This window comes from Patiria miniata, unplaced genomic scaffold, assembly GCF_015706575.1.
Source record: "Patiria miniata isolate m_02_andy unplaced genomic scaffold, ASM1570657v1 HiC_scaffold_21, whole genome shotgun sequence".
In the NCBI taxonomy this organism is placed as follows: Eukaryota; Metazoa; Echinodermata; class Asteroidea; order Valvatida; family Asterinidae; genus Patiria; species Patiria miniata.
The window spans coordinates 2683963-2710725 of NW_024037060.1; the positions used below are offsets into that span (position 1 = coordinate 2683963).

The following is a 26763-nucleotide window of genomic DNA, read 5'->3' on the forward strand; positions in this document are numbered from 1 at the left end:
TTTTATCTGGAAATGTGTAGGCATCTTATAAAAGCTGCTTCCATAGGATTTTCAAAGGAAACAAAAAATCTAGTCCGGTCAAAAAAGAATGATTTACTCCCATTACTCCCATGCAGGACATAAAGTTTTATGTCCTGCATGGCGCATGTTCCCCTTAAAAAGGGGCGCATGTCCCCCGTAAAAAGTTCGCCCCTAGTCGCTTCCCACTGAAAATTTGGCATTCAGAGAAAAGCACAGCTATATGAGTTACCATAATTAGCTGGAAAAACATAATGTCCCTTTTCCCCGTGATTTTGTGCGTATTTGTCACCAAAACTCGTTTTTTTGTAACGTCCCTTGGAAAGCGAAAAGCGGTAATAATTGTCGATGTACCATAGACATAAAGAACCTATGCGATGTACGCATGATATACGTTTTGAACAGCGCCCCCATGGGAAGATGGCGTCCAGTCCCCATGCATAATAGTATGCATAATAATGGTCAGTTTTGAAGAGTGCTCGCACTTGGAAGATGAATACCAGCCCCCCCCCCCCTTCCCCCGCTTTTTGATTTTACGGAGGCTAACTGTCCGGAGAAAAAAAAAACCATGTCTACATTTCGGCGGGGAGGTGCTAGGCCCGTGCCCCCCTACCACTGCTCGTCTTGACCCAGGTGTCAGTATCTCTGGCCCATCAGAACATTGTTCTGCGGCTGAAAAATCAAGTCGTCAGTTACCCGAGAAAAATTGGGACAAGGTTGCTAAAACTTTTCAAAATTTAATCTTCACCCCCAAAAAATCTTCAAAAATTGGTATAATTACAATTTAATCAGTTAAGGTAATATCGTGCTAAATGCCGGTAGAATAACAAGTTCCAAAACTTCTCAAAATAAGCTTGTTGTACGTTGCAATAAAACTTGAAGTCCATATAGCCCAATGTGGTCCACCATATACCGTTGGCCCAACCATGGCCCAACCAATTTGCACACTCGCGGCAGACGAGACTTTTTCTTAACCTTGTAATCTCGACAGGAAACAAATGTGAAGACGTCGTCTGCTTCATGTTGACAAAACACTAAGAACACAAGTCCCCCGGATACACTTCCAATCTAATAAGCCACTATCTTCTTGCAAGCAATCCCTATATTGGTCCATCAATCTCGAATTCGCGTTGCACACAAGGGGCCGTCCTATCTTTGGACCAGTAGCCTTGGCAGCAAATCGCTCAGAGGAACTCAAGATAAAACTCAAGTTCAAGATTAATTGTCTGTCGGGAGAGGGGTTTTGAGTTGTGAGCCCCCAGCCATGTGGACTTCACACGACGCTCTTTCTTGAATTTTTAGCAATCAGCGGAAATGTTCTAAAGCCTGATTTGATAGAGTGGATCAAATTGTCGGAAATGAAGATTTCTCAGAGCTGATGCGCCGTTACTGACTTATTAGGTTGACTCTGGGCGAGTGAGGGCGCTGTGCTGAGGGCGTTATGGTGTCTGCAAAAAATATTCGACATCTCATTGGTCAGATCTTGCTCAACCCGTGACCTGGGGTCAACACTCGACGGGTCTGCATGTAATGCATCAATCATGGTGGAAGATAATACCCGCAATGCTTTGCGTTTCCTTTAATGTGTGAAAGAGAGTTGTCGTTAGCGGCGTCCTTGGGTTTAGGTATATTAGAGTGAAGGTGGGGGAGGGATTTGTGTTTCATTTATCAACCATTTTGTTTTAATCAAAAAAAAAATTCTCCAAAAATAAACATTTAAGTATCAGGAATCCCCAGACTCGAAATCGAAAACTGCTCCTCAACAAAATTGTCAATATTTTCACCTAGACCAACATTTATGCTGACCAAAATGATGCAGAGCTGGGTTGTACTAAACTTGGGAATTTCGTCCTAAGACTTTTAATAAGGAAAATCTAGACTTTTGCAGATAGTTATGTCGTAGCTTATATTATAAAGGTCATATCAACTTCCCTACAAATGCAACCTTTTACTAACACTGACTGATGTTTGGTATGAAGTGTACAGGCAATTTGTATACTTGCCTAGAAGATGTTTACCTTTAATGCGCTCAATCGGTTATGATTCACACCAATGTCAACTAACCATCGATTTCCATATAGAGATCGGAGCTACACGTGCATTTTTTTTTAACACCACGCGGTTGACATTCAGTGTCTTTCCCACCTTGACGCGAAGCATGACATATGATTCACAGTCTATGTTCCCTTTGGGACGACCCAGAAAAAGCAAGACTCTATATTTAAAACTTCACAGACGCATTTAAAAACCGTTTGAAGGGAAAATAGCACCTCTTCCCTTGGCTCAATGACTCAAAGCATCGATTAGCCGATGACATGAAATAGCCGTTGACATTGACCGAGCAGTAGTTGGTCGTCCTGAATGCAAAAGTTAGATCTTTTCAGTGCGATATTGTTTCGCCGGCACGCGCGGTGGACAACTTCAGAATTTACACGGAATTTAACCACGACGTGATCCATCATTTAAAACCAATTCATGTTGTTTTCTTTTATCAAACATCCTTGAGTTGGTACCAGTTTAGTACGAGGAAGTGACCGCAGCGGATCGCGGAAGGTGGTTGTGGGTTCTGACGTGAACCAGAACATGACGTACTTCAAATATTTTTCAACACACTCGCAACACTGGCGGTCAGTTCAAGTTATGAAGACGGACGCTTCGACAGAATTTTGAGTTCTAAGGAAGTTTGCTCACTGTCAACGAATACCGATATAGACAGCGACTGGGATTCTCTTGCGCTTTGCAATTGATGGGAAAATGTGCTAAGTTGAGAAGATTGGTGGATTGTCACAAGAAATGGCGGGATTCAATTGGATACTTTTACTGTTCGTGTCGTCTACTTGGACGTGTTGCGTGCGGGGATCGCTGGAACCAAGTAGTCCTACTTCGTCTCAGAGTACAGCCGTTGGTTGCAGGTAGGAATGTTCTCCACTGACGTAACATTTTCTTCCCCGGTTGGAAGTTCCTAATAACACCAATTAAACCCAGAAACTGCTTGGTAACGATCGTTAAAGTGAGTATTTCGTTTCGGAACTGCTGGAAGGAAAAGAAATCTTTAGTTTTCAAAAAAAAAGATCAACCCATTTCGATTTTATATCGTAATTAACAACTTTGATTTGATCGTCAGTTTGGGTACAATATCAATATCATCTGTTGACAGGAATTATAAATTAAATACAAATGTGTATTATTTGACACTTGTATACGTTTTTAGCCCAAAAAAGCCCCAAACCCACTAATGGCATTGACTTAGGTTGATTGGTATCATGCGCAAGAAATAAAAAAATGTATTGAATTTAAAACTTTGAAATATTTGTCTAGTCCTTAAGGAAATATATAAATAAAATAAAATAGAATAGAAGTAGAGATATCCTAAATAAATAAGAAATGAAATGAAAATAAACAAAATGAAAATTCTAAAAACAAAACAACAAACAAACGATTCTACACACATAAACAGCTATAAATAGAATTTTATTGGATCCGTCTAAACAAATCAAAACAAGAGGAAACGTAATTGTTATAGAAACTCCATAACAGTGTCTGCAAGCGCAATATATTTATTAGAAACATCGTTAAGGTAATGTCATGTTTTGTGTAGCAAACACCATGACGTTGACGTCTATGCCGGATATTTTGAGATTGCCAACTTCCAACAATCATGTTTATCAGTCAACTCGAGGTGAACATCCGCTGATTTATGTTGCCGGTTGATGACATTCAGGCGAGGACTTCGAGACGAAAACATCATTTGCCTTGAACCCCGAATTCAAAATGTAACTTTAAAATTGGATAAAATCGTTTCCATTCCTCTTACAAAAATATTTACTGTGACGATGAGAAGCATGTTCTTATACATAAAATAATTGTCTCAGAAGACTTTGTTTAATTTTCTTATGTGTAACAATAACGTAAAAACCAATACAAATATATAGGCGATGTAGGAACACATTACCATATTTTGGTACAGAAACCGATATGATTCATGATTAGTTAATAAAATAGGAAAATGTAAATTAAAATCTGCAATAAAATCGACATGTTGCAGGCCATGATAAGATTTTTCATGAAATTATTTGTTTAATTCACTTTAAAAAAAGAAAGAAAAGCCGAATCGGCAAAGAAATATAAAATACATTGGAAAACATGCGCGACACTGTGAAAAAAATTACACTCTGCGTGTTAACAATGAGTCAAAATACAGCATTTTGTATACCTTAAAAAGTAAAAAAAATACGGGAAAATGAATGAAAACAATACAGAATTGTTTACATTGCCCCCTATAGGATCCACTGTATGAAAACAAAGGTTCTGTCTTAATTATGCGACCTATTCGCTCTTCTGCCCGTTGTACTTACACTATCAGTCAGGAGGCAGCGCTCCATCCAGAACCTCTCATTTCCTTAGTCCCCAGACGGGGAGGGGGGGGGGGGCGTGTGGGGGGGGGGTTACTGATAGGCAATGAGATGGCTAAACACTCGCTAGCTAGACGATGATATCGGTTCAGATGGTAACGCCCACATCACTCAGTTTTCCAAATTGTCACGGAATGATAATCGAACTGCATGAAACAAAAGAAGATTGGTCTGTCAGTCATTTGATCACTTTGTTTTCCAACCCAGCGGGTGAAACTCCGGGTTTTCCTCTCAAGGCTTAGAAGGCAATGATATTTCCTTCCTTGTCTTCTGTTCGTGAGTTAGCAAAATTTGTTTGTCATTTAGCCTGTTTTGATGTATATAGGCTTCCCAGGAAGTCCACATCGAAGCGGTGTCATAATGAAACTTGAACTCCCATAAAATCTGGTCTCTTTTACCTTATATGGACTCAAACCCACTCACGTGACACATTATTTTTTTTAAATGAATGTCTAAGATTTTTTTTGACAGAGCTGGGGGGGGGGGGGGGTTGACCCCCAAACACCCCCCCCCCCCCCCCCCTTGATTCGCGCCTGCGCCGAGAACTGCTCGTCAGGCAGGGAAGGGCCTGACTTTTGCTATTCAAACACAATAATCAACGAGTGTGCATTTCATATAAGTCCAATGACACATCACACTGGTCACACCATGAAGAAATTAGCCCAATGGTCAGGGGTAATCATGTAAAGGCACTGTACACTATTCCAGTGTTTTTGGCAGTGCCATCGTAATATTTCATTCCAAATCCAGATATCGCGATGGATTTCCTTCTTTTCAATTAAGATAACAATTACGAGATAACTTCTGAAGTCGTTGCTTTCATCGGAGAACAATATGAGAAAGAGTTTTGTCTTGATAAGTCGGTCATGGTACTTCCCACTTCAGATAACAAAATTTAAGATAAGTTTCAAAATATTTCCGTTTTCTATTAAATAATTAAGATTGATCGTGAGAATCCGCCCTATTATTTTCTCGACGGATGTGTTTTTCGACAACTCCATTTGAAATAACGTACAGGATCACCCGAGAAAGACGTCGTGTATTATTATCTCAAATACAAAAATGCGTAGAGAATAACGTTCCATTATTAACGGTAATAGGCCGACCAGATTTGGTTCATGTTGCTGTGTATTTTTCTAGCAATACAAAAGTTAGGCCTATTCACCTTTATAAGAGACATCGAACAATTTGCAAATAATTTTACTTTTACAAATTTAAAATTATTTGCAAACGAATTAATTCAGTTGTATCTTTTGTGTATACCATAAGAGTCGCAAAAGCAACCCCACTTAAAAGCTTTTTGAGACGGTTGACACCCAAAGAAGTAAAAAAAAAAGCATTTTTCGTAAAATAAAAAATAAAGTATAAAATTAAAAATGTGTTCGGTTAAAAAAAAGAGAGTTAAATAGCAGATATAGTACATCTGTCAGGTCTCAAGAGAGGGTGGGGATTGGGAGTTGGGATGGTTTATATTTAGCCAAATCCCCTATAGTAACGGGTAAGAACGAACGCCTTATCAGCAAAATGACATCGTCTGAATCATAAATCTGGTCATTCGCAAGGGAAAACAAATTAATAGCTTTTAAATTGTGAAGGGGGCGAGAGATAAAGCTGTCTATCGGTAACAACGAATAGACATGATATCCAGACTTCAAGCAATCCAATGATAAGGAAAAAAGTTACTGATTTATGAATTTTGCTATTTTCTGTGAAAATCGGGCATGACATGTAAAATTGTGTAACACTGGGTTGCGCGTCTAAAAATCATCCAAATTCACACTTTCTTGATGCATTCTGCATGATCACAATGTTTACACACATTCTAATAACAGTAGCCACCGAAACAGTCAGGCCTGCATAGGGAAAAATACTTCGCGAAGAAAAAAGAAAAATAATGTTCCCATCTATCAAAACAAAGGGAGTCACTTAATTGCTTTTATTGAAAACACAGCCAGACTCACGGAAGAGACGCACATTTACAGTCTGTTATTTTGTCAAAACAAAGACATGGGGCCTACAGAATATTGTGTTTATTTATCTGTCATTCACAAGTTGAAATGGTAAACCGAAATGTACCTGAAAGGGAAATCCTCGTTTAGTAAATGAGAACGTTGCTAAACAACCTGCATCCGCTGTAGACAATTAGATAGTGTGAGGGACGCTTTGTTCGAAGAGTGTAATGTACATCACGTGGTCTTGGTGTAGTAGACGACTGTTTCATGATGGCTTTCATAACCAATAATATTTTTTTTATGTGGGATGGGCGCTTTGTTCGCAGAGCTGAATGATCCTCACGTGGTCTTAATAGCATATGGCTGTATAATGATGGTATTTTTAAACCTAAACTAAAATCTATTTAAAAAGAGCAAAACCCAATTATTGAAGTTAACTTCAATATTGTTTTGGTTCGGAATAAATCAACTAAGCGGGGCAATTGATACCGGTATTGGTTGACATGTTCAATATGTTGAATATTTATTTCAATTGGCGTAACTGGGGTCTCATGATTTGCAGGAAGAGGGGGAAGGGCTCATTTCTTGAGAGAGAATGCCACCTTCAATGACGACATGACATAAATTATATTTGTTTTTGCTCAGCAGAACAGAACAATCTTTAAGTTTTTACTACTTAAATGAATTGCTGTCCAAAATGTGGCTGCCTAGACCTGCTTATTAGGAACGTAGGGCCTGACTTGCGTTGGTCATTACCAAGAATCAATTTTTACATAACAAACTGTTGGGCTTCATACTCTCCTAGGTTTTTGGTGTAAGGTTTTAGGTGTAATCTTAAAATTGTACATGTATTAACAAATACCCCGTCTCAACATGAAATATGTTTGCCAAAAAAAACCGCATTCAACTGAAATGGTGTGGCAAATGGTTTTGCCTTTTCTTTTTGTGGATAGATGGCCAAATTGCATCCAAGGATAAACCTTTTACGTCTAAAAACGAAACTTGAGTTTAAACTTCACCCTAAACATGTTGAACTTTACCAACCCCCGCGCGACCTTTAAGTTGCCTTCCAACATGTAGGGTTGCCGGAAGATGACGGTCTTTGTGGTTTCCTCCTGCGCTTTGGGGGAAGGGGATCACAAGCGAACTCAACGTGATCGAGGTGAAGGGACAGCATGTGGGTCAGTTAGAGTATGTGTGGGGGAGGGGTAAGTTGGGTGCTGTGGTGGGGTGCTGTGGGTCAATGGTTGGAATACGGTGTTCCACTCGTGTGCCTTAGTACATGGGTTAATGAATACTGACGGGGAATATGGTGCTTGAGCTCTTGAGCAAGGCATTTTACCATTATTGCTTCGTCCTTCAGATGGGACGTCAAGCCGTAGGTCCCGTATGCTGTGCATGTAATGCACGTTAAAGAACCCATTAACACTGATCGCTAAGAGAAGGGGTTTGTCCTGGTGTTTCTGGCAATGGTTACAATATGCGCTGCAGCACCTAGACCCTTATAAAGGTGCTACACATAATTGATAAGCCGGATTATTGTGATTTGTTTGTATATAATTTTTCAGGATTTTTTTGTTAAGTTTCTTTGAAGAATGATAGCTGGATGCTAAATCGGAAGGGTTTCAACTTAAACTTCCAATCAAAAGTTTTAAAAACTGGACTCGGACGATTTTTTTTCTCGAGTGAATTGCACCTGAAAAATCTCCAGTTCAGAAACATTAAATACAAATCTGGGAAAATAAGCTCATCTAAATAATCAAATGCTGATGCGAAATGAATATTAAATTGTTTTTTCTATTATGCGGCCATGGATTTCACGATCGGTTCAAAGAAAATCGTACAGCATGTAATAAGATTTGGGTGCTAAATGAGCCGAGAATGGTGAATTTTGTGTCGGAAACAATCATTATTGTTGGATCGTGGTAAAAAAAACGGATGCAGGTAACAGCACGAGTATGGAGAAAGCTGTAAAATTAACAAGACTCAAATTTTAATGTTCCTATTTCTGTTTTTTTTTTCAGTGATGCAGAGGTCTATCTAAAGCAAGACTGGGACACATTCACTTCCTGTTGCAAGGCGCTATATCCCAACCAAACATGTCCCATAGGTGAGTTAACATTCGGACATATTGGTGAGCTAATGGATAATGTTCTCCCCTTATCATGATGCATCCAGATCTAAAATTAAGCGTTATTTCCCTTTCATGTGTACTGGGTGAATAGCTAGCGAAAAAAGTTCTCTTCTGCTGCATATCCATAATAACGTCCTACTCTCTAAATTCAGAAGAGTGAAAATTCACTCCAGTCGAGTGAAGATTCACTCCCACAATCGAAAACTAGGGACTAGACGTTTAAGAGTGAAATGTCTTCAATCGTAAAGATCGAGTTTTCACTCGAGCTTCGTCCGAAGTGGTTCTTTTTCAGGCTATTTAAATCGAAAATGAGAGTGATTTTCACTCTAAAACGTCTAGTCCCTAATTTCACTCTTTGGAGTTTAGAGAGTACAGACGTGAAATGAAATAGGCCTGATTGTCGAGCGTAAGAGGGCGCTTTAAATGACGCCATTTGGGATATAAACATACGTGAATCCAAGGTATTTAGTGAGGAATAAACACATTTTGCAACAGTTAAAACGTAGGCTTAATTTTAAATTAAGTACTTAACTGCTTCAATAAACAGGATTGGGATTTTTGTATAGTGTTTGTATACACCCAAAAATGGCGTAGTTTCATTCAATGGCGGGTGGACCAGTGTGCAATGAGCTAGCGATTAAAGTTTCTCCGGCCCCGGCTAAACATCTAAACCAACTGAGCTGAACACGTCTCCTTTGTGATTGTAGAGTAAGACATTGTTGAGTGAGCTGAACCCAAGAAATAAAGTTCCGTTCCGTCCTCTGGGTGGTTTACTGCGAGGTCAAACCAAGCATATCCGCATTGAATGATGGATGCTAAAATAGAAAAATAGGAATTCCCAAATCGGGTGATTCAACCGAATGAGTCAAAGATGTCAGCACCATCCCGATCCCCGATGCATTTTAAATTGTGTGAGATCTTTGTATGGATGAAACAATTTCAGTGAGGTTTCTTAATTCAAAACTTCGTGGAAGCATGAAAAAGACTCGGTGGAAATTCGCCACGGCAAGCACCCGTCACTTCCCGATCAACGAACTGCATTACAATCCACACCCCGTGGTTTAATGCAATAAACATGTTACATTATGCTTTTGAGGGGAAATAGGGAACTTGAATTGCCAGCGTCATCGTGACGTCGTTGTAAATACAGCTGCGTCTGATCTAAAGAAGTTGTCGTGTTAACTCAACCTTGGTACTTTGTGTCCTCAGTTTGTATTTTGGCTAAAATTGTAATGTTCATGAAAGTTTACAATATGCATTTTTGAAGCAACAACATCCGATTCTTTGAAAACTTTTTATGAGGGCAAATTCTCTTCTGTCTTATTTGTGTTTCTTCAACCCTATTGCTCAGTCCTTCGGTCGCTTGATTGATTTTCTTTTCGTAGAATTTAGGTGGTTTCAAATTACGCATACATAATAAATGTTTTTCTATTCTCGAGGAGGACTTTGTCCCCAGTCTAACTGTTATAATTCGAATTACTGGTAAAAATTTGCAGAAATTGAATGACCAATTCTTTTGGGTGATTTTTCACTCCTCGTTTTTCGTCAGCTTGTCCGTGCCGAAACGGGGCCGAATGCTCGCCGAACAACCGAACCTGCGCCTGCAAACCGGGATGGGTCGGCCCCCAGTGTCAAAGGTCATGTCGGGACAGTGATAATCACACATACGGTCCGGGCTGTAAGCGGAGCTGCCGCTGTGGTCCGGACGCTACGTGCGAACCGATAACCGGCGTCTGCGAATGCGTCCATCCTGAAAAGTGAGTTCCAATGTGGTCACGTGATTTGTCGTCCAGTATAGACATTATGCACGGCAGCCATCTTTGAGGGCGGTGCTCAGTCACTGAGTGTGTTTTGTTCAGCCCGTCATTGAAATATTTGTTTATTCTTCGTTACAATATCAGTTACGATAGTTTTCTGATACCTTTCCCCCGCATTTTCTTAATTATTTCTTTAAATAGTAATGTATTGGTTCATTTATTTATATCATGCATCTATCCTATCTTTATCGATATCTTCTGTTTTATTTATATCAACTGTTTTAAAACAATATCAATCAATAGTCAATACGCACGGAAGGCAAAAATAACTGAACGAATCGCTGATGTTCTGTTTTCGTACAGGAATAACTTTTTGCTATATATATTTTTTTGACGGTGGCAGTTGTACAGCGCGTTGCTCTAGAAATCGTTATGGTCCAACATGTCGTCAAAAGTGCCGATGTAAGAAGACGGGCGAGTGTGATCAAGTGACCGGGGCATGTATCGTGACAGGTATGTCCGATTCCAACTTGTGGGCGGATCCTGGTGGGAGGGTGTGGATGGGTTAATACCTGTGTAGGAGTTTAATGCTCGAAAAAAAGGGATTGGGAGAAGCGTGTCCATTCAACAGCATTGATATTACTACTGACTTAGGATTGATTTTAATCAATCCTAAGAATATAATCTCTCCGATTTCTGATTCTTCTCCGAAGAAAATCCAAACAAGAATCTGTAAAAAAATAATGAAATATTGCAAAGTCAGTGAGTGCAGTGAAAAATTCGGCATTGGTGTGGAACAAAGCGGCTGATGGAGTCCAACTGCAAAAGGTGCAAAAATTTGTGAAAAAGAAGGACATAAAGAGAAAAATCCTCAATCAAATATCTTAGCTGTTGTGTCCAAAATCGGACGGAAATCAGAGTGAAGAACATGACTTTATTTTCTTTAAAAGCAAAAGGAAAAAGAAATGCCGAATGAGATGGATTCTCATCTCTTGGAAAACAAAGATCAAATGCACAATTTTTTTTCTTCGATTTCGTCCACTGCGAATAGATGGCTCACCGTCGAGCTGCGGCTGTTTGAACGGCGGAACCTGCCGATCTCACGGTAAGCCGTGCCGGTGCCCGGCCGCTTGGACGGGCCGTCTTTGCGACGTTCCTTGCCCGTCGGGATACTACGGAGATGACTGCTCGATTCAGTGTGAGTGCGGAGACAACTCGACTTGCAGCCGGTCGACCGGGCTGTGTGAATGTACGACTGGAAACAAGTAAGAACAGATCAATGGCATTACTGATGAAGTGGAATTGTTTGAAGTATAGGGGAGGGGTGGAGCCTGTGGAAATCAGGGGCGCAACTCTCCGCACGTGTAGGCCTATTGACCCTACAATTTTAAGGAGTGGAGTAATATGGGAAGTAAAAAAAAGTAATATTATGGCGATTATTATATTGCTTTACTCTTAAGTATTACCCCTGGCCCTATTCATCAGGCGACGAAACCACTTTTTTTTTCTGCAGCAGCTCGAGATCAGCACAATCTGGTTTCTACTCTCACATATACCCATTTATAATGTACCCCTTGGTGGAGAGAGGAAATTGTAGTAAAATATCTTGCTCAAGAACACAAGCATCACGTTACCAGGCTGGGTTTGAACCAGGACCAATGGACCACGGCACTCCACAGTCATGTTGTCCCATTATGCCGCAATTGGAAGTGGCAACATTGTCATAAAGCGACGAAATAAGAGAAAGTCATCATGACAACTCCAGTCTCCAGTTATTTATAGTAGTGAGAGTTCATCCCCCGAAGCGTGCCGTTCGTTTGGTTTCTTCATGAGACTGTTTCCGACCCAATCCAACGACTTGTCACTCTTTTTGAAATACTGCAACGATGTTATCTACCACAGGAATTTGAATCATCGTGACTTGACATAAGTGAAATCTCTTTGAATTTCGTCCCTGAAATACCCCAATGAAAATGATGGAAGTGAAATTTCTTAAACTTTCACTATTTTCCCCAGGTACTCGTGTGTGGGCCGGTGTCCGGAGGGACTGTGCGGTCCGCGGTGCTGGGACGAATGCAGATGCCCGGCCGGTCTGGTGTGTCACCAGTGGACGGGAGATTGCGAATGTCGGACAGGCGATTGCACCAACAATCTGATTGGAGCAGCAACAGGTACACTGGGTGATAAATAGTTGAAGGTCTTATAGTGTTGCAGACTGGTAGATAAAGTGACCTACAAACCCAAAATAACGGAAATTAAGTAAAAGAAAACATCAAATGATAGACCCAGATCTCTGAGATGTTTAATGATGCTATAGCATGGATTTTCCGTGCTATTTTGGTTATTGAATTATTTCTTCAAACCCCCTCCCCCCCCCCCCCCCCGAATTATTGGCTACAAGACAAAAAGGCAGCAATTGTAAAAACTGCCCAAATTCGGAATAAAGTAGTTTTTCCGTTAAAACAAAACATGTAAATTCAAAATTTCGTTAGGGGAAAAATAGGCCTAATCCATTTCTTGTCGAAAACGGGGTTTGCAACTTTACGATAAAAAGTTACCATGGCTGGCTGCTCCATCCATCACTTTCTGTTTAATTCCTAGGGGGAATGTCGTGACTGTTTGGCGATTTCCCATGCAGCGTTGGTCATCGCTAGAAAAATTCCAGAAGCTCAAACTGCAAAATCTCCTTATAAAGGTCCCTCAACTCCGAGAAAACGAGCAACCTCTTAACTCCCGGATATAGCGCCCCCTCGCGGTTCAATGAAGCTTCCGATTAGAAAACGATACAAACAGACGGATATTTCCTGCGCTATTGATTGGGCTGAATATATAGCGCCCCAATAATCATGTTTCACTTATGTGTTATACACGTATTTGACATGAGATATCAGTGCATGAAACAGTCGTGACCGTTGCTGCTGATGCACTGTGAAGGTGTGTGGGGTGAAGTGTGAATTATACACTCCAAAAAATTGTGTTTAGCAATTAAACACAGTCTTGCTATCATTTTTGTAGACGCTAAACATTACGCGTCCAATTCCTAAAGATCAATGTTCAATAGACCGAAGACATGATGACGTCACGCTTTGTTTACATGTGCGCTTTCCTATGAGAGCCATATGGAGAGCCAATCGTCTCCACCTGGCTCCCATAGGAAAGCGCACATGTGAACAAAGCGTGACGTCATCATGTCTTCGGTCTATTGCTAAACACCATCCAATCCATCAATACTCAAAACATGTTACTATTTAGTATTTGAACATATTTACAAAGTGATAGCAAGAAAGTGTTCGGAAATTGCTAAACATAACTTTTTGCTGAGTACCTGTTTTCCACGGTTCCGAATGGCCCTTCATTTGTGTCCGGTGCCAGTGAAAAATAAAATATAAGTCATATATTTTATTACCAAGCAAAGAGAATTACATTATCAGAAACACTGGCTTCCATTAGCCTATGGCTTCTTTTTTTCATCGAAAACTATTTCCATGGAGGTACAAAAAAATTTAAAACATATATCGTCGCCAAAATAATAAACATTAAAATGTTACAAAGTAATGCACACCGCCTGGAAACTCCCATAGACCTTGACTAAGTTTTGAAAGATCGATGTCCCTTATGTGAACGCATTTTTAGAGGTTCATTAAACTCTCGGTGAGTTGACGAAACGGAAAGTGCGAACTCTAGAAACAAAACAACAATGTGTCCAACAAAAACGAATAGAGGAAGTGGCTGGCTTGGTGCGTGAGAAATCGATCGTGAGAACGAGGCCAGAACGAATCATGTTAAGCGGAAAGTATCTGTGTCGGACCCTGCATATTACAACAAAAAGTTTGATATCAGAGCCCCAATTAAATCAAAATTTGCAAGTAATTATGGTTAAGAGTTGGCCTACATCATCCAATGATCGCTCCTGCTAATAATTTGCATGACTTGTAGTTTCTATTCCGCTTAAGGACTAGGCCTATTAAGAATAGCAATGTATATCTATTATGTGATTAATTGGTATTTTTTTGCTAAACATGTCCATGTAGCACCTTTTGTTTGTGCATGATGACTGATGTTTACAATATTTCTTAGTGCCAACTAAAATGGAAACTTATGTCTTCCATGGTGAGATTCTGCAATGGTCTTGGATAAATATTCATTTATATATCGATTTGACCCGTTGCTTTCAAAACGAAAACTAATTACAAGTAACACCTTATATCAGCTAAGTTTTTCGTGAATGATTATAGTGGGGAAAGGCGGTAGTTGGTATAGCATCGTCGCAAAAAAAAATGGACAGCATTTTTTGGCCACTTTGTTAGTTTTTGTCCTCGCCCAACCGAGCCAATTTTCATGAAACTGAAGTAAGTCTATATATGTTCTATGAAATTTACTGACAACAAGGCTTCGAGAACAGATTTTTCGCTGGTTGCCTGGTTTTGCTTTGTATAAAGGTGTATAGCGAACTTGTGTGTTAAGCACGTCCCTGAACTAGGTTGACCGCTTATCCTATACGGAAGCCATGGGCGTCCGCTGAACGTTTAATAACAACTACAGTATATAGAAAACCGTACAACTCTATGCTTGCTTTCGAAGTATCTGTTTTAATAATTATCGACTGAAATTTAACAACACTTGATTTTCCAAGAAAGTGTACACGGATCCATGCAAATTGTAGTCTATGGAATATCCCCTTGGGTCTGTGATAATTTTATGCGACCAGATTCGGCGGTAAATTATGCAAAACAAGACTGCGTCTTGGCCTGGAGATTCTGACCATTCAGCGGGTGCATTTGGTAACCCGTTGTTGTATTGACATGGCGTCCTAAAGAAAAACTGACCAATCAACAGCTTAGTCCACATTTCTGATCGAAATGACGTCACAGTTTCGGGGTCGCATAAAATGTCCATGTTAGGTATATCAGAGTTGGACAGTGGCTCTGCACACGTAACTATCGGATCCTCAGACTATATGTAAATAATAATTATTGTACGAGTGAACAGATAAATGAATACATCAGATGCCTAAAAGAATATAGTGATGGTGATATTTTTTGAAGTGCAGAAGATCGATTTGAGAGAAAGAAAAACCTTTTAGTTTGTATATGACATAAGGTTGCGGTTGCACCGTGCATTCTCGTCTGTGAAAGTCAGAATTGTTCTCTGAGAATAATTCACACCTCCGTTTATTTTCTTCAGAACTACAAGTTTTTCAAGGGAAAGATACATGTATTTCATGGTGTACCCGCATACATATACTTTATTGTGCCTGTCCACCATGCAAAGCTTCAAATCACATTTGATACTTGTTTGTATAAGATAAGGACCTCTTTTTAAGATGACACCACATATTCACAAGTAGCGTAGGCCTACATGGCTTGGGGCGCAGTTCAATGATTCATTACTTTTTTTAAGTAAAGGTCAGATCCTGAAAAGCCAGGGCTTTCCCCAAACATGCCGGGGAAGCTGATGAGGCAGAACAACCTCAACAGCTGTAGAGCCAGACGGTGGGGAGGGGGGGGGGGGGTGTATAATTGTACGGGACGTCCGGGGACAGGGGTAAAGAAAAGATCTGGGGATGGGTCACGTGATTGTGGTCGTTGGCAAGACTGGTCGAATCAAAAGGTGGTGTTATAATAGAGCGAGTATAGCTTATTGAACAAAGAATGCTTTCAATTGTTCCACTGTCCCTAAAACTGAATATGTTATATGATTGCACCTTAATTACCAACTATAAATGATCTTTTCCTTCCAAATTAACACAACTCAGGACAATCAGACACCTTTTCTCTGCTTGCTTGTTGTTTCTTGACATCGTCTTCCTTCCTTTTTTTTAATTATTTTTTTTAATTAAACCTGCAGGAAAAGTCAGTAAAGCAATGAGTTTCCAGAGCCCTAATTGGGCCCTCGTATAAAACGAGTGAGATTAGAAAAACAATGTTCACAAACGAGTCAGCTGAGTGCAAGTTTAACTGCTTTTAGTCAAATCTAACCAGAATATTTTTAGAATTTAAGTCTCTTAAAAAATGCCGTTATAGCTTTATAAAATGCGTCTAGACGTACATATAAGTCACCAAACTGAATCATATATTTGTATTGTTTTGTCACCAAAAGGCCTAGATATAAGCACAGCTACTGTCACCACACCACGTACGACCCAACCTACGCCACTAGAGACTAACGCCACAACTGGTACGCTTCCCCCACCCACTTCAACCACCGCCCTGTCTTCACTTCACACCAAGCAGAAAACAACGGTCATCCCCACATCAACCGACGGGTCAACGACACGACACGCGGCCGGGAAAAGCGACGACCGGCCGGCGGCGACGGGCGAGACCGGCCCGGTAGCGGATGGGTCGCCGCAGCGGAGCGACGATGACGCAGCCAAGCCAGCGGGAAATGGGTTCTATCCGACGGCGCCGTTTTGGGGTGTGGTGGGTACCATCGCGGTGTTGCTCCTGGTCGTCGTCGTATTGCTGTTACTCATACTAAAGCGACAAGTGTCATCGTCCCGATTGGCATTGACACGGTAAGTCCCACATTATTTTTTTTTTTAAATAACTGGTTTACAAAGGTTTACAGAAAAAGGAAATGGTTTAAAGAAATAAGGGAAAAACATGCTAGAAAAGTGAATCGGAGGTTTGCGGTAACACCGTGTGAATGATATCTCTTTGTGAGTTGTGTAGTTCTGAGAAGAACCAGTTAACTGACGTTTCGAAAAGTACGTCAACAGAAAAGGTTATGAAAAATGAATACGTCAGATACGAAGATGTTCACTGTTTCTGTTTTATCAAACCACATAATGCGGCATATTGTGCCATATTGGTTCATTACAGATACACAGTGTTAATTGATCCGCGCCACAATTTTTGCATTGTTTCTTTGTTCCCTGGGTTACAAAGAAAAATCTTGTTTCTGTCAATAGGCCTAGGCATATGGAGTGTTAAAACAAGCATACAATGCACAGAAAGTGAAAGGCTATCCTTGACTTCTATTCAGTTTCGTAGCGTGCGTCATCAAATACTTTTGCCTGAATATTTAGAACACTAAAAAATGTTGGTATTTAATCGTTCAATAAAGACAACATATTCATATAATGTAGCAAATTGAGAACATATTCTGAACCTGAATTTGAAATCTTGTTCTATGCATTTCTTTTCTGCACATGTTGATTCATTGTTCATCAAAGCCTTTAAAAAGGTTGAGGAAGCAATGACAGTTAAACAAATGCTACCCTCAATACAACCCCTGTTTTATTTGTTATAAATTTTTTTAAACAAATACTTCCCGTTAAATACAAACTGTGGCGCCGGTCAATATGGCTTGATTCGAGAAACACATGTCACATCAACAATTACAGGTGTTATGATCTTCTGTAGCATCGGTTTTGAATCCCATATACAGGAAACGCAACAAAGTCAACACGTCTATATAAAATGGCAGACTGTTCATGCATGTTTATTTAATCAACTCATTTTTTTTCTGTACAAGTCAGACGTCATTTATATCATTCAAATTTGAAATATATAGGTGATGTCACCCAACTTTCAATTTCGGTACTTTTTTAATATTAAAGTTGCGTTTCCCGTGCTCTTCAACAAATTCGATTTTTTTCCCTTTCTGTTGAAACATTTTTCAACTTGTGTATGTTTTATGCCAAAAGAAATCCTCTGTTTTCCCCCTTAGTTGGGGGGGGGGGGGGGGGGGGGGGGGGGACCAAAACAGATCTGGCTTCCAGTCCATACATTGTCGATACCTGTTGTGGGGGAGGGGGACCAGCCTACTTCAGAGAACGGAATTATTGTCCGGCAGCCAATAAAACAAAATTGATAATAATTCAATAACTAAACACTGGCTGAATTTTTTTTTTTGGGGGGGGGTCGATGTCTCATTCAAAGTGAATAACTTCTGCATTGCTAGAAAAATAGCAATTTAGAAAGGAAATCTGTTTTTCAGGATGATACTCTTTAATTCATTATCGGGCGACGCTCTTCTATTCTGTATAGTGCCCGAACGTGTTGATTATAGGTCATAATTTCTTTCAGATGTATTGAATTCTTCTGACGAGGTCATGATTCATTTTTGCTTCACAATCTCATCACTTTCCGTTTCGCATCAAAATTTGACAAACATGATAGATCATGGCATACTTCAAAGCTTACATTTTGGGGAGGGGGGGGGGAGGTAGATGAGTTTTGTGTTTATTGAAACTACGACCGAATTTGAGGACCCACCGTGTTCCTCGTGCTAATTGGACTCGTGCGCAACTGCATAATAATTGATAATTTATTTTACCGGTATTTGTGTTTGTTTATTGAACCTTTGTTTCATCCTTTAAATACATGAATACGTTCTACACAATACATGCAGACTTTTACGTGAATTTTTTTTCCTTCATCTCGATTGTCAAAACTTTGAAGATTTCCCACTCGGACACGTGATAGGAGAAGTTCTGAGATAAAAAGTATAGGCCCCCTATTGTTAAGAAATTGAATTATTGGACTTTATAGATTATCAAAATTGGGTCTTCAGAGATCCCTTTTTGAGGTAATGTGGTATTTACAATGACTTGCAGTTTGGCCACATGATAAACCGCACAACATTTGTAGAAATAGGCCAAATTTCCTTGACCAAAACATTGAAGGAAAATCCTGGGGAATTTTGTTTTATATAACTCTGGCAACGATTGTGAAATGTGACACTAATCAGCCGAACACTTACACAAGGAAATAAATTGTTCAGGAAATGTTATTTTAGTACAGTGTACGAGGGTTATAAGGGCAGTGCGATAACGAGTTTCAATCGTACATCAATCGGATATTCGACAATCGAAGTATCGAATATCGAGAACCCCCCCCCCCCAAAAAAACCCACTAACACGCACCAACACGCACATTTTGTTTATGGTGTAAATCGAGGATTTTCTACTATTCCTCATCATCGGTCTTTTGTTTATACTTTTTTTGCAACAGTTCTCATCGGTTTTGTACACGTTTTCTAATCGAGGTCGTCCTCGATTTGGTTCCTGTCCTCAATTACTCGATGATGCTTCACATGACTTTTTGTGTGTCCTCGATTTACACCATAAACATGTGCACACCACACACGCACACTTTCAAAGTCATGTCAAAAAAAAAGGTTTTTCCAAGATCGACCGTCCATTTGAAAGACTGTTAATTTACATGAGGAAAATATATACCGTATCACGCTTACATGCACGAATAACCGAATACTCGATACCCCATCTCACCATATTGCCGGTATCGAATACCCAGTATCAATCGCTTAATCGGTTTCCTGGTTGACACACATAACAATGCAACTTGTCCTGCTTATAAAAACGCCACCGCTTTGCTTTCATTTTTCAATAGGCAACCGAAGATTTGCCGGCAAGACAACGTTTACGAAACAGTGGAGGATCTGGGCAAAGGCGCAGCTATCGAACAAGGTAAGCTGGACATTTTTGGATCATATTTCATTTGGGAAAACAAACAAGATAGCAAGGTATAATAAATTTCAATTGTGAAGAGAATATGCAAAATATGACTGTAAATCTGACTCCATTGTGTGAAGGGTGTTCTGTTGGATTTAAAAGTACGCATTAAACAGCTTTTGTTTTAAATCACTTTCACCTATATCATTTCAAAAGCATTGTCTTTTATGGGTAGGTATACATTCAGACGCCACTTTTGCAGTCTGTTCAAAATTGAGCTGTATATGATTTCATGACCTGACGTGCAGGCTCATCGGGCGAATTTGAGTGGTCGCTTAAAAGCAGATAGGATCGTTTGTTTTCATAAATTTTGCGTGTCCACTAATTGCGCCACTCAAAATCCATTGAAGAGTGTTGAAAACCTAACCTGTTAAAGTTTCAGCTCAGTGGATATGACACTTTTTCTAGAAAACAGTTTATTGGTTCATTGGTTTATTTTTCATATCATCGAACATAATTCACAAGAATCTATTTAAAGAAAAACAAAAATGATATGAGAGATCCAGATAAAAACCACGCACAACCTTTTGAGCACGAACTTCGTCCATAGCACTCTTTAGTTCCATTCAATTATTGACTGATCGTTGGAAATCACCTACATTTCTTGATTTCTCCTAAATGACAGCAAGCCAGACGGAATTATTTCACGGGGTGTTTAGTACCAGTGCGATCTTTAATCCATTAATAATTTGATAATAATTCGGTATACAGCCTGTCTAAAAAAAATGGTACAATCGAAAACGAGTTTTTTTCAATATTAAATCTCAACATAAGTAAGTCGTTTTGAGCATCACATTAAAGAAAAAAGACCAGGCTTTCCAATACTTTTTGTTTCATCTCATTTGCTTTTGTCAATCCAGAGATAACTCCAGTTTACTGCGGAACACAAAAATCGAGTTTGTTTCTTTTGCCAAGTTGCAATCTTTTGTGAGCTTCAAGACAGCATAGCACAGTACTCGAAACAACTCTGCCCATGCATAAAAGTGGCACAAAATCGATTTTGGTGTATCGCACTAAATTGATTATATCTCTGAATTTACAAAAGCAAATAAGATCAAACAAACGCTATTGGAAAGCCCAGTCTTTGTTCTTTAATATTATGCCAAGTAAGAATGACTTATTTTGAAATTTCATATTTAACCATTTTTTTTTCTGATTGTACCATTTTTTTTTTGACAGGCTGTTACATTTGTGATAAATGCAAATGATCCTATATAGATGCCTTTAAAACCCACAGTCGACTTAAGATTGTAGTCTGCAAGATTTCGTTTGCAAAAATAAAAAAAGTCCTCAAGCTCGAAAAAAGGGGACCAATGCAATTGCAAGACAGTGATTACAACACTGCCAAAAGTTGGTTCAATGAAAACCATCTCTACTGATTCAATAATGACAGAAGAGACTCACAATGGTGGGCTTTGTTGCACTACAGTGGTTAAAGATCAAAGATGGTTCTCCGTGGCGTTATTTTCGAGTTTCACGTCGAAAAGTTGATTTTTTTTCTTTCAAACTGTTGTTTCCTTAGCAAATTAAAAGTTATTCACTTTTGAATGAGGCATCGAACGAAACATTCCACCGACTCATAGTCATGGAATTAATTCTTCCTACAGATTCGAATGATTGACTGCCAGACAATGATTCGGCTCTAGCAGGGCGGGTTCATTTTTTGCGCAAAATGAAAGTCCTTTTTCAGAGGGTTGCAGACGCCCAAAATCAAAATAATATAGCTTTATTTGAATTAAAAAAACTAAACAAACAGTCAAAATTGAACATTCGTTAGGAGGAAATATTCCCGTTTTTTTTTAGGAGCACAAGGTTCGTAACTTGAATGCCACGTTGCAGTAATGTTCTTTTATCAATGTTCAGTGTCACCAAAAAAAACCCCCGTGCAATTTTTAGATGAATGTGGCGGCGGATGTTATGATAATTTCTGAAAAGAAAAACACCGATATTCCATCGGAGTTCTCTTTCAAAGAAGGAAAAATGTACTCACAAAAATGTTTATTTCTGTGTCTGATGTGTCATGTTACCACAGCAATACCTTTCAAAAGAGGAAGAACTTTGACAAAATATTTATCAATTTCGGTATGGATGTTTATGCATTGAAATTGACACCGATCAACTTTCTCTTCGAACGATGAATGGTGTTTTTTTCCATCGTCAGCAGTAATATCAGAACAAAAAGGCGATATACTGTACATTATGCAACATTCGAATTAAAGGCATATAATATCATTTGCATTTATCCCAAAAGTAAGCTGGCGATACGATTTACTATCAAAAAGTGTACTTGGATTAAAGATCGCACTGGTATAAACACCCCGTCACATTCTTCCATCTAGCTCTCTGTCCTTTATAAGAAATCAAGAAATGTATCATGATTTCCAAAGATCAGTCAGCTGACCGATCGTTGGAAATAAAGAGTTATATTTATATTGCCGAGAATGGTACGTTGTGCACAAACGTTTTCAAACTTTCATGACTCCTATAACCCCTATTTTACCTTATCCTACCCCCACCAGTTTGGGTACATTTGTGTTTTGGACCACCAGCAATCGATCTAGCCTATTTGCGACATTTAAAATGTTGCCTCTAAATAGGAGTGTGGCATTGGGAGACATTAAAATGTGTCCTTAATCTACCAGTCGCCCTATAAGGTATAACATTATGACGAAAAAATATCTCGTTAAGGGTACTCATTCACAGGAATTAATGAAATCAAAAGCATGTGCGTGGTTTCCTCAAAATATGTAATATCCATGAGCTGAAACTTGAACAGTGGAATAGTTTTGGAACATTCTTTTTTGGATTTTGAGTGGTGTTATTGTTGGAAACGAAGAACAGGCATGAAAAGCAAATGATCCTGTAAGCCCAAAACGTTCGTGTCACTAGACCTTCGTGCGCAAACCGCAGGACTATCGACCTGAAAAGACCGACTTTAGAGCAAGATGCCAACCACGCGAACAGTCTGTGGCTTGGTCGCTGACGTGACTTTTAACGCTGATGATTCTCAGTAGAATCCAACAGGATGTTCGATTTGTCAGCACAGTTCGTGGGGTTTTGCTGAATGCTTTAAAAATAGAATCGGGATAGTATATAGTCTGTGCCTTACATGAGCAGTTCATGCATTATCAACATTAATCGTTTCAGAACACTTCCGCACTTAGTTTGGAGAAATAACTAGTTAAAAGTGCCATTTCTTCTATTGTTTGTTTCAAAAGTTATCAAGACACCTCCACCGCTACCAGACATGTTTCAACGAGGAGGCAGCACGAGATCTAGCGTGCACAGCTACCACCACAGGCCGTTATCCGTGCATTCACCACTGCCGACCATGGACGCCCCACTGCCGGCCAGCGTGGCGGCCATGGTGTGCAACTACGGTGGTGGCCCGCCGGTACCGGGCGGTACATCGCGCCGGAGTCTCATGGCCGAGTGGCGTCCCCACGGAGTGCGGGACTCGCAATCAAATCTTATAGATGACCCCAAGACCCAGAATCGCAGTGGCAAAGCGCTGAGCTGTATCTACAACGGTGGTATTATGATCGAGGATGATTACGCAGATCCTTTTGATACGATCGCACCGACCGGTAACACGGGGAACCGACCAGCTGGCTACTTACCGATGATTCTAGGACAAGACCAAAGACGGAGCCAATCCCCGGTTCCGAGGAGCAGGACACCGCCAAACCTCTCACGGGGAAGTTCTCCTGTGACAGTACCTAGGAGTGACTCTCCCATGGGGGTTCAACGATGCGATTCTCCAATGGCGGTACAACGATCTGATTCCCCGATGACGGTTCAACGATCCGATTCCCCGATGACGGTTCAACGCTGCGAGTCCCCGATGTCTACCCAGCGAAGCTCGTCTCTCATGAACGTCCAACAAAGGTCTGCCTCCCCCATGACTGTTCACCAAAGTGAACCCAATTTGCATCTCCAGCAGACTGACTCCAACATGAACTTCCATCCCAGTAACTCTTCTGTAGATCTCCGTAAGGGATTCATGGGAAGTCCATCCAGCTCTCCTCAGAGACAGAGTGCATCCGGATCCCCAAGCTTCGATCCATTTTACTTTACCCTCGAGCAGGGAGCCAAGCCAGACAGCCCCAAGGGTCCTGATGATGATTACGATGAGCTGGAGCCACAGTCACCCATCAACTCTCCAGCAGGAGGGTTACCATTCGACGGCCGGTCTGCATCATCTCGTACAAGCAGCGAGCGCTCCAGGGCGTCATCTCATGCTTCGTCTCGAGGCTCCCTCTCCGCCAACTCCCCCACCTTAGCGTCTTCCTTCGGCTCTAGCCCGCGCGATGCCGAGATGTTCGCGGTGTTAGACCGCAGACCGGAGACACCCATCAGGCCGGATCTGCCGCGGCGACTTGTGTCCAGCAACGTGTACGCGTCCTGCGGGCCTCCCAAGACGTCCTCCACACCGGCGGACGATGGGATCTACTCCAGGTTGAACAGGACCCCATCCCAACGGATGGAGCTACCGACCGCTCCGCGTGGAGTAGCGGACCTGGACATGAGTACCTACGGTAGGCTGCAGCGTAGCTACTCGGCCAAAATTCCCGCCCGTAACACCACCGATGGCCCGTACGGGAAGCTTCCCCAGCGTAGCAGGTCAGCGATGGTTAAGAGTCATCAAAACGTGAGCGGATCGGCGTCGGCCGTGGATTGCGAAGCGGGAGAATGGGTGCCTGCCGAACTGCACCCACGCCTCGGGCCCCGGAGAACCAAACCGCCTAACGTGACGGAACCACGGAAGAAATCTCGCTGGAGTATCAAGGGCAAGCTGGGCAAAAAATCGCCAGCGGAGATGGATTTTGACTGCCCATCATCGACGGCAACTCTGCCCTACCCTGGTGATTGGTAGGGACAGTAACAATGCTCGCGCGGTGGTTTAATGAAGCAAACAAATTCTCACTGCTCAGTAGAGCTTTGCTAAGCGAGAGGGTGGCGAGTGAAGTGGTGTGGTGGGCAAGAGCTCAAAACCATTTGTCATTTTAACACTGACACCAAATTTAAACAAGTTATACTTTAAGTATTTTTTATATTAAGAAAAATCCTCTTTCTGAGACAGATTCCGGGCGAAATTGAAACGTCAGGAGCTCCATCTTTTGTGATAATTTTCGTACTTAAGCATTCCATCAAATTTCAAAGTAACCGTGCGTATGAATACTTTCCCCACAGAAAGATGAGTGGCGTGGTTTAAACAACTTCCTTTTGACTTTGGATATTTTAATAATTATACTCTACCCATAATCCAGACATTATTTTAAGAACTTAACATAAAATACAATAACTTATACGAATACGATAAACACTTTGAGGTATATACCTGTATAGGGAAAGGTTTCAAGATAAGGTATAGTGCCTATGCGTTGGAAAAAGACTAGCCTCTTTTGAGGGAATCCAATATGTCTTGAAGAATTTTTTTAACCGGACTATCAGGGCTTATGAAAAAGAGGACTCTACACCATCCGATCTCATTGTTTAACTATACTTTTCTAGAAAATGCCTGTATCATAACTTGAACTCTTTGTAGCGTTTGGAGTAAGAGTTAGGATAAAATAAGGTTAACAAGATAATTGTCAGCAACCGGACGGAATATGGTAACGTCCGTTAGATCGGGAGCAGATGGAGAGGTTTCCGTTATTTGGCGGTGTAGCGGAAAACCACATCAAGCTGAAGGAGGAAGTCTGCCTTATGCATACCATCCAAGAGAACCATGTACTTTTACTGTATGGATATTTAATAACGACCTTGTATACGTGTTTTTGCAAAAGGCATGGAAGGTTTTGAAAACATAGACCTTGTCTCCGGTTCGGCTTGAGAATACAGTTTTACGATGTTTGGCCCTTGACCTGGAGATTTATGTTCAAGATTGGATCTATTTTCTGTCACTGATCATAGAATCTAATAGTCTGTCGCCAAACATAATAATGTTCATTCGGTTCGAGGAATAAATGCTCCTGAATAATTCAAGAACCGGAGACGAACCGAAGCCGAACGCAGACGAAGCACAGGTTGAGAAAATTGCTTTGACATTTTTGGATACTAAACATTGTGTACATAACGTTTGAGACGAAGGTGTGGCCATTGAAAGCGCATTCGACGACTGTTTCCTTTCATCTTGGATGAGAGTTCTTCATAAGATGAAAACTCCTCCATGCTCGGACCGCCTGCGCATACTGCACAAGGAACTAACGGTTTCCTTCTAATACTCGTGCATACTGTTTTGGGAGAGGTTGGTTGATTTCGAGAAATAGATTTGAGACATATAATTTATTAAAAGAATACTATTCTGGTTCGGGACTGCAAAGATTGAAATTTAATTGTCGAGGCGTAAGATATCTCTCCATTTTTAAGGGGAGGGGCGATGAATAAGTTCACTGAATCTTGTATAATACTGAATAACTATTTTGTTGCCTTTTTGTGATACTTTATCAAGATTGTAAAAGACCTAAGCCTATTTTCAGTAAAGATTTACTTGTTGGAAAACCCTTTATATTATTGTAGAATTTCTGCATATTTGGTTATCTAGAGCTACTCTATATGTGACAAAGACAAACTAACAAAAATAGCAAGAAATGTTCAATGCATTTTTAAACAGCATCCGCTGCTTTATTTCAAGTATATATTTTCATACTTCTCTTCCAAAAGGAATAAGCTATACTCACAACTATACCATAAATATAGGAATTCACAATATTTCCTAAAAGCCTGTACACTGAATACATATTATTTATAATAGTCACTCGCATATAAAATAGACGCTTTGCATTACAAAAGATTAGGATTGTAAATAATAATAATAACGTACACGCTGCTTTTTTGTATATATCTTGTAATAAAAAAAAATGGAATTTAAAAAATAAAAGTTTTTGAATACAAATATACAAGAATAGTTGCAGCCAACTTTAATGCTGTTTATATAAATATAATTTAAATATGCCGGTGGAATTTTCATTCATCTGAAAAGAATACAAACATTTTTTCTTTAAAT

The 26763-nt window shown here is 40.3% G+C and overlaps 1 protein-coding gene across 1 annotated transcript; it reads left to right on the forward strand.

Moving 5' to 3' along the window:
* The first annotated feature begins 2404 nt into the window (after positions 1-2404).
* LOC119729553 lies at positions 2405-26763 on the forward strand. The gene is made up of 9 exons (XM_038202161.1): positions 2405-2930; positions 8407-8492; positions 10066-10273; positions 10677-10786; positions 11325-11538; positions 12290-12444; positions 16373-16790; positions 19633-19709; positions 22973-26763. The coding sequence occupies exons 1-9, from the start codon at positions 2812-2814 to the stop codon at positions 24628-24630; spliced, it is 3045 nt and encodes a 1014-aa protein (XP_038058089.1). The 5' UTR covers positions 2405-2811; the 3' UTR covers positions 24631-26763.